This window comes from Eulemur rufifrons, chromosome 1 (genome assembly GCF_041146395.1).
Source record: "Eulemur rufifrons isolate Redbay chromosome 1, OSU_ERuf_1, whole genome shotgun sequence".
Classification (NCBI taxonomy): Eukaryota; Metazoa; Chordata; class Mammalia; order Primates; family Lemuridae; genus Eulemur; species Eulemur rufifrons.
The window spans coordinates 27,286,653-27,299,779 of NC_090983.1; the positions used below are offsets into that span (position 1 = coordinate 27,286,653).

The following is a 13,127-nucleotide window of genomic DNA, read 5'->3' on the forward strand; positions in this document are numbered from 1 at the left end:
CAAGTTGAGTTTGAGATGCCTGTGAGCAACAACAGGATGTTTTGACCTGTTCATTCTAACCAACTGTAATCCATTCTTTCTTTTTTTTTTTTTCTTTAATTTTTCTTTCTTCAGTCGACCTCTGGAGATATGTAATCCAAAGTTTTATATTGTTTCCCCATTTATAATTGTAGCTCCATGAAATGAATACAACTATTCATCTTCTTTCTACTTGATCTTGAATACTACAGAAAGAAATAACACAAATAAAATTGAAGAAGCCAAGATTGCATCCAGTACATTTTGTTTTGATTGAAAAATTGACATTCAAGTCTTCTGAACCCAGGAAAACTGGCCTTGGTAAGAAAAAAAGGTGGGGGGGACCCACAAAAGAAAACTTACTTTGGTAGAAATTATAAGAGATAAAATTTGGTATGGACAAAAATAAAGTAAAACTGATTAACAAATCAAATCTTTATCATAAATTATTATAGGAAAGAATTCAAATTAATTCAAAATAAAGGAATTTCAGTAAAATAAAAAATACAGCTGAATTGCATTCTGTAGGAAATTAATATAGAAATTAAGTGGTCATAATCAAGTTTACTCAAAAAGATACCTTTTGGATGAAAAGCCATCCATGCTGATATAATTCAGATTACTGTGTTTGCTTTCATAAACATAGAATCAAAACATCCTTGGGTGCAAAATAGAGGGTCAACATCTTCAGTGCTTACCTGCGCTATCCAAGTGGATATAGCTAGGAAACAGTTGGAACTCTCTGTCAAGAGCTTGAGAAGTCAGGGCTACAAATACAGATTTTGAAGTTAGCACTGTGTAAGTATTAATCTGTTTTCTTTTGCAACTGCCATGAATTAGTAGGAACCTAAAAAATGTTTGTTGAAGGTTAGATTTTCTCAAGTCAGCCTTACAAGCATTATGAACAACCTGTAGAGTCATTCATTTTAATTTAGCAATTACTAAACATTTTACAAAAATGAGCTCTCACAGCTTTGAGAATGATAATCAGAATGAAACTGAGGCCCACCGAGACTTGGACATCTAGTGTATAATCACCTACCAAAAAGTATACTGTGACACGTCAATAAGATGAAGTATTTTTGCCTTTATGTTCCTTATCATTCATTGAACTTTTCTTTGTCTTTAAAACATTTTTTTCTTTCTTTTTAAGTTTGCTTCTGTAGATTTCCTCATTCTCCACTTAGCAAGGTCATGGAAGATCTAGAGGAAACATTATTTGAAGAATTTGAGAACTATTCCTATGCCCTGGAATATTACTCTCCGGAGTATGATTTGGAGGAGAAAGGCCACCTGGGAGTTGTTCACTGGGTTTCCCTGGTGTTATATTGTTTAGCATTTGTTCTGGGAGTTCCTGGAAATGCCATTGTCATTTGGTTCACGGGATTCAAGTGGAAGAAGACAGTGACCACTCTCTGGTTCCTCAATCTGGCCATTGCAGATTTCATTTTTGTTCTCTTCCTGCCTCTGTACATCTCTTATGTAGCCATGAATTTCCACTGGCCCTTTGGCATCTGGTTGTGCAAGGCCAATTCCTTCATTGCCCAGTTGAACATGTTTGCCAGTGTTTTTTTCTTGACGGTGATCAGCCTGGACCGCTATGTCCATTTGATCCATCCTCTCTTGTCTCATCGGCACCGAACCCTAAAGAACTCCCTAATTGTTGTTATATTCATCTGGCTTTTGGCTTCTCTAATTGGTGGCCCTGCCCTATACTTCCGGGACACTGTGGTGGTCAATAATCACACTCTTTGCTATAACAATTTCCACGAGCATGATCCTGACCTCACTGTGATAAGGCACCATGCTCTGACCTGGGTGAAATTTATTGTTGGGTATCTCTTCCCTTTGCTAACAATGAGTATTTGCTACCTGTGTCTCATCTGCAAAGTGAAGAAGCGAAGCATCCTGGTCTCCAGTAAGCATTTCTGGACAGTCCTGGCTGTAGTTGTGGCCTTTTTGATTTGCTGGACTCCTTATCACCTATTTAGCATTTGGGAGCTCACCATTCACCACAGCAGCCATTTCCACCAGGTGCTGCAGGCTGGAATCCCCCTCTCCACCGGCTTGGCATTCCTCAACAGTTGCTTAAACCCCATCCTTTATGTCCTAATTAGTAAAAAGTTCCAAGCTCGCTTCCGGGCCTCAGTTGCTGAGATACTAAAGCATACGCTGTGGGAAGTGAGTTGTTCTGGCACAGTGAGTGAACAACTCAGAAACTCTGAAACCAAGAATCTGTGTCTCCTGGAAACAGCCCAATGAGTTATTACTTTTCCATTAATCAGTATGAGGCTTTTGTGTGGGTCCTCTGACAGATGCTTTCAGATTAAATTTGATTCCAAGATATAGAGCTGATCATATTTTTGTTGTTTTTGATTTTGGTCGGTATATTGGCATCACATTTTGTATGGATATAAGACGTAGGAAGGATCAACATAATTTTTTTTCTGCAATTTAAGTGATCTGCATCATTCTTGCTAATTATACCATGGTGGATTATTCACCAATGTTGACACATTCTCAGTTATTTTTCTAATCTTAATAACTTTTTAAGAGCCCTAAATCTTAATATTAAGTATATGATTAACTCATTTCAAAAATGTTGAAATGTTTGCTTAAATTCATTTTAATTTTGTACAAGTAACCTATTAGACATATTCTTAAAATGTAACGTGACTACTTAATTTCTTTATTTTATGTAATATATGTATACACATTTATGAATTAAAGTAATAGTTGGTTATCTTAGTTTGAAACACCTGTTCCAATTAACTATTAAAGCTTAACAAACTTCCCCAAAACCTAGTTGCTAAAAACAATAATTTATTATTTGTGATATAGTTCTCACAATTATAATTGTCACAATTCTGAGGGTCAGGAATTCAAACAAGGCACAGAAGGGAGGTTTGTGTCTCTGCTTTGCGATGTCTGGAGCCTCAGCTGAACTGGGATTATGCAAATGTCTGAGGTATGGAATGGCTGGCTGACAGGTCTTCCCTCTCCTTCCCTCCCCACACAGCTGTCCATCCCACCATGGCACTTCATGGTATCCAGACTTCATGTATGGCAACTTGGGGTTCCAAGGGACCAACGTGGAAATTTCTAGTCCTCTTAAAGGCTCTGACTGGCACTGACACAGTGTCACTTCCACTGTACTGGTCAAAGCAGGCACAGGCCAGCTCAGCTTCAAGGGGAGGGGACATACACTACCGACCTCTCAATGGGAGGAGTGTCAAAAAATTTGCCCCCATCTTTAGTCCCCTATAATACCATCATAAATGTTAATACTTTGGAAAAGTCTGGGTATGTACTATAAACATAAAAACACTGACATTCAGATGTAGATAGGCTTGCCCAATCTCAGAATGATTTCAGAAAGAGAAAGCATTGATGACATATTGATTTATTTCTACCATCTATTCCTATATTTATGTAGATACCAATATAAGACCAATGAAGTATACCTTTAGGTCCATGACCTCTTCATGGAGCAAATCTGTTACGTTTTAGACTGTAATGGTATTTTGACTTCTATTCATTTATTCCTTTAGCAAATAGATGAGTACCTAAAAAGTGTACAGAACAATGGTAGGTAGGTACTGTGAGGGATGCCAAGATGCATAAGGTACTCACAGTTTAGAAAGTGAGATTAAACGTGCGAAAAACAATCCTAAAATAAGGTAGAAAGTAATAGGTACCAGAAGGGAGTCAAGAAGAAGTATAGATTGTTTAGAGAGGAAAGAGATCGCATCCAACTGTGGAGGTGAACAAACGCTGGAAATATATGTCCTTGTCTTTGGAGTTTCCTAAAGACCCTGCTCTCATCCCATCTCTGCTGGTGTCTTTGTCCTTTCTGAATACAAACTCTGCCACTCACCACAATTTTAAAAACATATTTCTATAATTTCTCAATTTTCTTTTGAAAGTTATAAAGGGAGCAGTGTTATTTCTTGAATCAGTATCATTTTTTTTATTTCATCTCTTCTTAATTTCTTGGAAATGCTAACATTAGACCATTTATTGGCTCTGTACTTAACTGTGAGCCCAATGCAACACTCAGATCTGGTTTCAGAAATTATTCCAAAAAAAAAAAAAAAAAATGTGGCATAGCTCAGCATATCCCAAACTTCTGTCATTCCCAAATTTCATGGTTTCTGCCATATCTAAAATAGATTATGGGAAGAAAAGGAGAGAAAAGCTCATTGTGAGTTTCCAGCTCTTTGTGCAGCCTTTAGCCCTGCCCCTTCCACCACCAGGATTCGAGATATTCCACTCTAGGGTTCCTAGGATCTGGAGAAAAGAGGACCAAAGAAAGAAGAGAGAATTCTGTCAACTCATCCTTAGTTTGAGTAAAGGAAGAGACTCTCAAGGCTGTGGGAGAAGGAGGAAGGCTGAGGAGTAGAAAGGGGATTAAACAACCAAGAATAGAGGGAAATAATGGAGGAGGAGGTGATCATCTGGACATTATACTTCAGGGCAGGACAGTGCTTCCTGACCTTTGTGAGTCAGGAAGCCGTTCAGAGCCATTTGGCATAGCATCTAGGGCCTGTAAGCTTTCCAAGGGCTTGTGAAAATGTTTCAGACCTTAAAAAATGTATTGGCTCTAGAATACAAAAAGAAAACTTGAAAAGCCAAAATTAATCACACGTCCATAATACCTTTATTATAATTAGTCAAATGAAGTATTTGATAAGTAGGTAAAAATTATGTTTAATATGAATTTCAATATGTTTCAATGTTTGATAAGAGGACTTGGAGCTTCCAAAAAGAAAAATGCCTGAAGGTCTACAAAGATTTTACAGGAACTGTGAATCCATTTGAGCATCCAATGAAATTTATGGGTCTTTTCCCCCAGAAAAATGCTTTGAAATAAAATTTCAGAAAGTCCTTATTAGACCCCAGATTAAGAACTCTAGTTTTAGTGGTTTTTAAAATAGCTGATTGTGGGGATATAACAAGAATCCACCAGTAGAAAGCAGCAATCAAACAGGAGTTAATTTTTTTATTTTCGGTTTGTGGGATGATCCAAAGAGTAGCATAGAACACCAAGCCTTCAGGGTTGGGCACTCCATGCCTTCCTGACAGTTGGAATTAGGTTATAAGGAGGGCTCTTTAGGGGTCTAATGACCAAGAACAGGATGCCTGACTGTTCAAGGACAGAGGGGCTGGAGGAGAGGCATACTTTCTACTGGGGCATAAACCCAATGAGATGACTAAGCTGCTTTTCAGTGGAAGGAAGCTCTTTGAAACAGAGGGCGAGTCCCAGGGCCCCCAGAGGCAGGATATCTGGATTTGAGTCATGACTCAACATCCCCTATCCCTGTATCCTTGGCTGAATTAATTCAAATTTCGAGACCTTAGTTTCCCCCATCTGCAAAATGGGGTAATAATAGTAGTACCTACCACATAGGGTTATTGTGAAAATTAAATGACTTAATACAGGTAAAGCACTTAGAGCACTGTTTAGCTCAATAAATACTTGATAAACACTAGCTGGTATTGTACATATTGACTGAAATTCCTGGCACCTTCTGACATAGTAACTGCTCAGTAAATGTTAGGTCATAGCCTCCTCTTGAAGGAATCTAATAATTGCATAGGAAGAATAAGGTAACTACACAAACTCTACTCTTTTTTTTTTATTTTACAACTTGATGTTTTCAGCAATACACAAACTCTAAAACAAGAAAGTTTATAAACGCTACAAAATAAGTTTTATGTTGGGAGGCTACAGGGGGCAGGGAAGAAGTGGAGTGAAAGAAGGGCTTCTTGGAAGAGGTATTTGAAGTGCTTCTTGAAGAATGACTACAATTTCAACAAGCACAGGTGAGAAAGGCTACTGCATGTAGGCGCGAGCAAAGTTCAGAAGTTGGAAAATGCAGACTTTGTTCAGAAAAGAGAAAATAGTTCCATTTTATAGGGATAGAATGAGGATAGAAGATTCACAGATTGGTGCCAGGCTTGAATGGTAATAGTTCTTCAATATTCTTACATATGGGCAATACTGTTTTTTCAGGATGCCTACTTAGAAGTGTATGGACATTTTCCTTTGATTTTACTCTACTGAAAGCTCTATACAGGCCTGCCAATGACATTCCAAATGACAGGACCCTCATTTGGGACATTTCCTGAATGCAACTGGTATGATCCACACAGCATATGTAATGAGAAAGTATCTGTTTCTCAGTCTCAATTCCCCCCTCCCCCTTTTTTTTTTGGTAACTGGTAGGAGCATTCTTTGCCTTTTTTTTTTTTTTTAATCAATTTCCATTTAAAGCTTATTCTTACATGATATTATCTTACCACCCTCCCTAATTCAGAGCATGAAGCAAGGGTTACACTGGTGAAACAGGATTAAACTGTCTAAAAGGGATGAAGAGCCTTCCACATTCTAGTGCCAACACATCATGTGACCTATGAAGATCTGGGTTTGTGTTCCTCCTCATTACTGACTAGTGACACAAACTTACTGAAAAATTTTGGGCAAATAATCTTTCAGAGTTCAATTTCCACATCTGTAAATGGTGATAACAGTGTCTGTCTTATCTCACAGGCTTATAATGGGGTTCAAATTAGACAATGTAAACGAGGCACATTTTTTTCCTTTTTTACAATAATTACCATTGCCAAATTTCATTTGTTTGAAAAAAATTACATATATCCCCAAACACTATTGTAACTCTTTGTATTTGTGCCTTTGTTCATAAGTGTATATTTTCATAGTGATAGTCAATAAAAACCAAATGTTTTTCAATGTGATTATAGTCTCTATTAATTTTAAAAGTAATTAGGTTTACCATTTCCATTTGGTAGGATTGTAACGGTCATTTGATTTCCCTGCTTCCATTCACACCATCTCCAGATCAAAACTGTCTTATGTTGTTATTCTATGGTTTGGAAATCTCATCTAATGAGCCAGCCTGTTATTCAAATGCTCCTACAACCTGGCCCCAACCTATGTAATTCCAAACACACACTGCGAAATCCCACCAAACAGATCTAATTGTTTCCCAAGTCTTTGTATCTTTATTCTCATTCTAGCATTTATCAATTTATCATTCTGCCTTTCACATGCCCTCCTGCTGCTGGAATTTTTTTTTTTTTTACACAAATTATTGATTAAGGTCCACCCAGTTCAAGTCTGATTTCTTCAAAAAACTATTCATCAATTCTAACCTTTTCAATTACTTGCTTAATCCCAAAATGACATTTATTCCTAATTTTTTTTTTAAGAGACAAGGTCTTGCTCTGTTGCCTAGGCTAGTCTCAAACTCCTAGCCTCAAGCTATCCTCCCACCTCAGCCTCCCAAAAGGTTGGGATTATGGGTGTGAGCCACTGCACACTGCCTTATTCTTAAAAACTTTATGTGTTTGAACTGCCACCCTATAATAATTTTCTTAACTTCTTTTGTACTTTTTGTAGCATCTAACAAAGTGATACTAAATAAATAAATTTTGAGTTCCCACACTGTGCCCAGCCCTGTGCTAGGGATGCTGAACATGAAAAATGAACAAGGTTTCAGAGTCACTTACAAGGCATGCAGAAAAATAAAAGGTGGGCTCTTTCTTGTCCTAAGCTTTCTTCCACTCCAAAGCCAGAAACAGAAAAAAAAATCTCTCGAGTATACCTATGGCTTTTGAGGCCGTTAGTTTAAAAAGCAGTTTATTCAGGATACTGGCTCACATACAAATGGGTATCAGATTTCCTATTGCAGCATTGCTCATAATAGCAAAAAATTTTGCTTTTAATTTAAAAAGTTAAAAGCAACCTAAAGATCCAATCAACAGGAAACTGGGTAAATAAGATATGAGATCATGAATTATGCAACTGTTAAAACATGAGGACTCTCCTAATGTACTGATATGGAATATCCAAGGTATAATCTCCAAGATATCCAAGTACATATCTGTGAGCAAAATGCAAAATGCAGAACAGTTTGTGTGGTATGCTGCAATCAATCTTATGTTTACAATAGCTTAGACACATATGCTTAGAATGGTTCTGGAAAGACCCAAGAACCTGGTGACACTGGGTTGCTTTTATGAAAGTGAACTGAAAGGCTGGGGAACAGGAGAGACTTCACTGTATACCCTCTTAAATTTTGAGCTGTGTTAATATATTGCTTATTTTTTAAAATATGAAATTATAATAAAAATCATTAAAAGATATTTTTTATTCAAGGTTGTGGAGTCAAGATTTCAAAATTGTATGCTTCATTCATTACTGTAAGATTTTCAAGAAATCTGTGGTTTGAATTGACCATTCAAAATGTTTTTACTACCTTTTACTTTTAAACAAATTGTTTTTCCATAATTAATTTTTGTTAATACTTAACATTGGTCAAGCTATTTAGAAGTCAATCCCCTTAACATGCCACTGATTGTGAATTGTTTTTGATTACCGTTCACTGGTTGCTAGCTACACCTCCATCTTTCCACAGCAGTAAAAACATAATGCGGTATTTTGTCATTTCCAGAAGAATCCCTAGGCTCCCTGGTTCTCCAGGAAAGGAAATGCTGCTCTCTGCTGGCCCTCATGATATTGACAACTGGAAAATTTCCCCCATTTTAGGTTGGGTCTGTCGGACTAAATATTGGTTAGAGATGATTTTATGCAATATATGCATCTGATCAAATATATCTTTATTTTTTTTCTCTGTTTGAGACAGGGTCTTGCTCGTCTCCCGGGTTAGAATGCAGTGGCGTCAACATAGCTCACTGCAACCTCAAACTCCTGGCCTCAAGCGATCCTAATGCCTCTACCTCCCAAAGTGTTAGGATTACAGGCATGAAGTACTGCACCCAACCTTATTATCCTTATAACATCAAGTTTCCCATATTCAAGGTAGTCACAACATAAAACCAGACTGAAAGGAAATAACACTGATTCTATGAAAAAATTGATCTAAAACCATTTAATATCTTTAGTATTTACAAAGACCTTTAGAGATCAGCAATGCCCAATCTCTAGTTGTTAGTGTAAAAAAAAATTTAGATATAGCCCCAACTATTAAGATGCAGCTGTTTCCAATCCTTAACATGATCATCACTTAACATGCTACCCTCACCTCAGTATTTACCTGCAGCACTGCAGTCAGATTTCCAAATTCAAGCAAAATATCCCAACCCCACACTCAAGGCCCTCATGAAACTTCACAGGAAAGTGAAGTTTAGGAAGCTGGGGGACTAGTTACCTATATAATGTACCTCCCAGTACATGGTACTACAAATCAGTCCCAACACTTAGGAGGTTTTGCCTTTACAGTATGGTGAGTCATTATTTTAAATTTGCAACATCTATATTGATAAATGGTTATTCATAATAAATTCTGGGAAGCTGTCCCTAACTGAACTTCCTTCCTCTGGGTTAGGTTGGCCTCTAGTAGTGTTGCTAATCTTATCTCGTAACAGTTAAGATTATTTTCAAGTAAGATTTTGGAATTTTTATTTTACAGTCAACAACAAATGCTGGGGGCCAAGGTGGGAGGATCACTTGAAGTCAGGAGTTTGAGACCAGTCTGAGCAAGAACAAGACCCAGTGTCTACTAAAAATAGAAAAAATTATTGGTCCTTGAAAACCCTGGGAGAAAAAAACATCAACAAAAAAGTAAAAGAAAAAATTAGCCGGGCGTGGTGGTATGCACCTGTAGTCCCAGCTACTTGGAAGGCTGAAGCAGGAGGATCACTTGGGCCCAGGAGTCTGAGGTTGCTGTGAGCTGGGCTGATGCCACATCACTCTAGGGCAGGCAATAGAGTGAGACTCTTGTCTCAAAAACAAAACAAAACAAAACAAAAACCCAAGGAATGCCAACTTGAACACGCTGGGTTACAACAAATCCTATCCCCAGCATCATGCTGGGGACATTATTAATGGGCACAAAATTGTACTACAATTGCTAAATGCTGAACCCAATTTTTATTTATTTAGGAATTACACTTCCATTGAATTCTTTCCCTCAAAATGAAAAGAATATATGTACCACCCTCCTGTTTAACAGATTCAAGAGCCAAGGGGTATCTTTCAAGCTTTTATTTAAGTGCAATGATCCAGGATGGATTTTAGATCTTGTTGAAAGCAGCCACGTCCATGGACTGCACGTAGTCCTCAAAAGCAGTGATCTGCTCCTCTAGCATATCAGTTCCAACTTTATCATCTTCAACAACACACTGTATTTGAAGTTTTTTAATTCCATATCCCACTGGAACTAGTTTAGCTAAAAAGAACATTAAGAAAAATGAGTTAGGAAAGTCCTGGCAAAGGTTAAAACTGTACCCAAGTTCCAGATGTCAGTTTCAAAAAAAAAAAAAAAAAAAGCAAAGACTAAACTCACAGGAGCCCCAGACCAAGCCGTCTGCTTGAATGCTTCTGACACACTCCTCTAATTTTGCCATATCTGTCTCATCATCCCACGGTTTCACATCTAATAAGATGGAAGACTTGGCAACAAGTGCAGGTTCTAAAAAGAAAAAGCATTATTCAAATACCAAATTATATTTTTTCACTCTACTCCAAGACACTTAAATCTTCTCAATTTGTTTTAAAATGTACCATCTCCTTAGCCAAACAAAACTGCAGAATACATCTTGTGTCTGTCACACATATACCCACTTTCTGTTTTGCTAAGAAAGAGGTGTTTAACTGTGTTAACAGTTTCTTTCCCACAGAGGAATGCCACAACTGCTACATAAGAACAGCTGCAGACCAGTAGCTGTGGAAGTTTTATGAAGAACCTCCAAGGAACGTCTTAAAATATTGACCTAGTTCAATGAATGGGAAGGAAATTACTTCAGGGTTAAGTTTTGAAAAAGATTACTCTCATTATTATTAAATAAAGTTAACCACAAATTATAAAATGGCCTACTTTTGGCTTTCTTTGATTCATACTGTGCAAGGCGTTCTTCCCTCAGTCTCTTTGCTTCTTCGCTTTCCTGTAAAGAAACCATTTAATACATTTCACAAAGCTGGTTGTTTCTGTGCTTAAAGCTAGTGGGGTCACCACAAAAAAGACCAGCTTTATCAGAAAAAAGCAAATCCATCACGAGCTCAGCCGAAAGATGGTGATTTAATTTTATTCATCATAGAACCAGTGAGAATGTTTAGAAGGCAGTAAAAGTGAAGCCAGGATTCAAATCCAGCCAATTTGGCTATGGAATCCATGCTTACACAATGATACACTGCCTACCAATTTATTCTCTTATGAAAGATGCCATACCTCCTCATCATCAGATCCAAAGAGATCAATGTCGTCATCATCATCTTTGCTATCTGTAGCTCCGTTTCCTGTAGTGTCTTCCATATCAGCAGGGCCATACTTGCCCAAAGCTTTCTTCACTCCTGGCAAGCTTGAAAAAAATTTAAATTCAACCCCTATTAGGCTGGTATAATGTTCTTTTCTAGACAACACACGAGTCAAGTTTCTATTTATCACTAGATCCCTTTTGTAGTAATGATTACACTTTAACACACGCCCAGGTAAATATATGTTCAACTCCTCACCCAACAAACATTAGTACCATGTGAGACATTATATTCAATACTCACTATGATTTACTCTTTCAGTATGAACATTTCTGTTTGAGATTTCATTAAGTATGCTCAGTTCCATTCTTAGTGAACTGGAGTCCACTTCCCCAAACTTCCACCCTTGTTGGCTGTTTCAGAAGGATGGCCAAGGACTGAATGAATGAGCCACCCTCTCACCCCAGAGGTGGCCCCCCCAGGTCAGGGTCGAGGCACATTGGCAGGGCAGTGTGGGGAAAAGTTGAATTGCTGTTGTCCATGTTCTACCTGTTCTGTGAAAAAATGGAGGACTTCAGTCTCTTGGCCTTCTAAGATCACAAAGAAATTTAGCTTACAATATCCCAAAACTAAAGTAGGCTGGGTCCAATTTTGTCATGTGAAAATCGTGATAAAGCGTGAACAGCAGTCTTATTCTTCAGATAGATACAAATGTAATTTTACCTGGCCTTTTCCTTTTCATAAGATTTGATGTGATTATACCAACGCAGGGCATGACACAAGTCGGCAGGCGGCGGGCCAGAGACTGCTTCAAATACTGCCACATCTGCTTGTGATGGCACATACCTGCCGAAGACACAAATATAATCATCATTTAAAAAATACCAGCATTAAATGACAAACGCTACATCCATCGCATTCATGAGTGGGAACTAGCCCCGGTAGGGTTACCTAAGCTGGTTTAGTTTTTTGTGTAAGCTCCTTAAACTCAGAGACCATATGTGTGGGTCGCCGCACTATCCTGAGGAATGTCTGTTACTCTGTAGACCTCAAAGATTGCCATCTCTACCGTAGCTCTACCTACAGGACAACACTTATTAATCGGGCAACAACGTGGAAAAACCTGGTTGAATAAAATCTAAGTGGAAATAAAGCACATTTTAACCCTTCTCCCCCCTTAGGCCACTTCCCAGAGGCCACGCTCGCACCGCACGGGGCCTCTCAGGACGGAAAAGCAGTGCTTTCCACCCCGAGGGCCCTGAGGCTCGGCCTCCTTCCCTCCTGTGGCGGCGGAGGCTGCGCCACGTGGCCCCGGCCCGGGAAGCTCCCTTGCCGCCCCGTCCCGTCCGCTCACCCCTCGATGTAGCTCTTGTCCGCCAGGTAATCGTTGAGCACCTGGAGGCCGGCGGGGCTTTTTAGGTCTCCGAAACCCATGGCACCGGATGTATGCGAGCGCGGGGCAGCAGCGGGAAAAAAGAGGGCAACCGGACGGCGCCAGGCGCTAAAAGAGGAAAAGGGGCGCGGGCAGGCCGGAAAATTCCTTATATAGACACGGAGGCGGTCCCCTCCATCGCACCCGGCCGAAGGTTAAAGGTCAAAGTACGTTCGTATTCTCATTCCTCCACGTACAAATTGGGGGCTCTAAATTAAATGGCTTAAAGATTGTTCCTGGACCCTTCGTTGTGTTTGGGAATAAATTTAAAAAACGGGCATTTCTTAAACTCGTACCTCCACGGCTCCCGAAGATGACGACAACCGCCCCTTAAAGCGCCGGAGATGACCGAAGACGCTCGGCTGTAGGGCTCCCGGTCACTTCCGGCGGAACTGCGGGTCCAAGTTGTCCTCCCCGCCTCCTCTCTACTGCTCCGAC

The 13,127-nt window shown here is 39.1% G+C and overlaps 2 protein-coding genes and 2 non-coding genes across 4 annotated transcripts; 1 reads left to right on the plus strand and 3 right to left on the minus strand.

Annotated features, from left to right (window-relative positions):
- Positions 1 to 1,212: 1,212 nt before the first annotated feature.
- Positions 1,213 to 2,280, plus strand: CMKLR2 (chemerin chemokine-like receptor 2). Its single transcript, XM_069467944.1, has one exon. The coding sequence runs from the start codon at positions 1,213 to 1,215 to the stop codon at positions 2,278 to 2,280; it is 1,068 nt and encodes a 355-aa protein (XP_069324045.1).
- A 7,652-nt stretch (positions 2,281 to 9,932) lies between these two features.
- Positions 9,933 to 13,052, minus strand: EEF1B2 (eukaryotic translation elongation factor 1 beta 2). The gene is made up of 7 exons (XM_069467960.1): positions 12,986 to 13,052; positions 12,612 to 12,758; positions 11,981 to 12,103; positions 11,232 to 11,361; positions 10,881 to 10,947; positions 10,350 to 10,475; positions 9,933 to 10,232 (listed from the first exon to the last, which is right to left on the minus strand). The coding sequence occupies exons 2-7, from the start codon at positions 12,689 to 12,691 to the stop codon at positions 10,078 to 10,080; spliced, it is 681 nt and encodes a 226-aa protein (XP_069324061.1). The 5' UTR covers positions 12,692 to 12,758; positions 12,986 to 13,052; the 3' UTR covers positions 9,933 to 10,077.
- On the minus strand, positions 10,603 to 10,735 carry LOC138388039 (small nucleolar RNA SNORA41). The gene has a single exon (XR_011234055.1). It is a non-coding gene; the product is annotated as a small nucleolar RNA SNORA41 (small nucleolar RNA).
- Positions 11,028 to 11,106, minus strand: LOC138388033 (small nucleolar RNA SNORD51). The gene has a single exon (XR_011234053.1). It is a non-coding gene; the product is annotated as a small nucleolar RNA SNORD51 (small nucleolar RNA).
- Positions 13,053 to 13,127: the final 75 nt, after the last annotated feature.

Excerpts from the sequence above, each read along its gene's own strand:
- CMKLR2 (XM_069467944.1), top strand. The coding sequence starts at position 1,213 with ATGGAAGATCTAGAGGAAACATTATTTGAAGAATTTGAGAACTATTCC.
- EEF1B2 (XM_069467960.1), bottom strand. The coding sequence starts at position 12,691 with ATGGGTTTCGGAGACCTAAAAAGCCCCGCCGGCCTCCAGGTGCTCAAC. Across the intron at positions 11,362-11,980 it reads TATGAAAAGGAAAAGGCCAG|CTTGCCAGGAGTGAAGAAAG; the intron begins GTAAAATTACAT and ends ATTTTTTTCAAG. Across the intron at positions 10,476-10,880 it reads TGAATCAAAGAAAGCCAAAA|AACCTGCACTTGTTGCCAAG; the intron begins GTAGGCCATTTT and ends TTTTCTTTTTAG.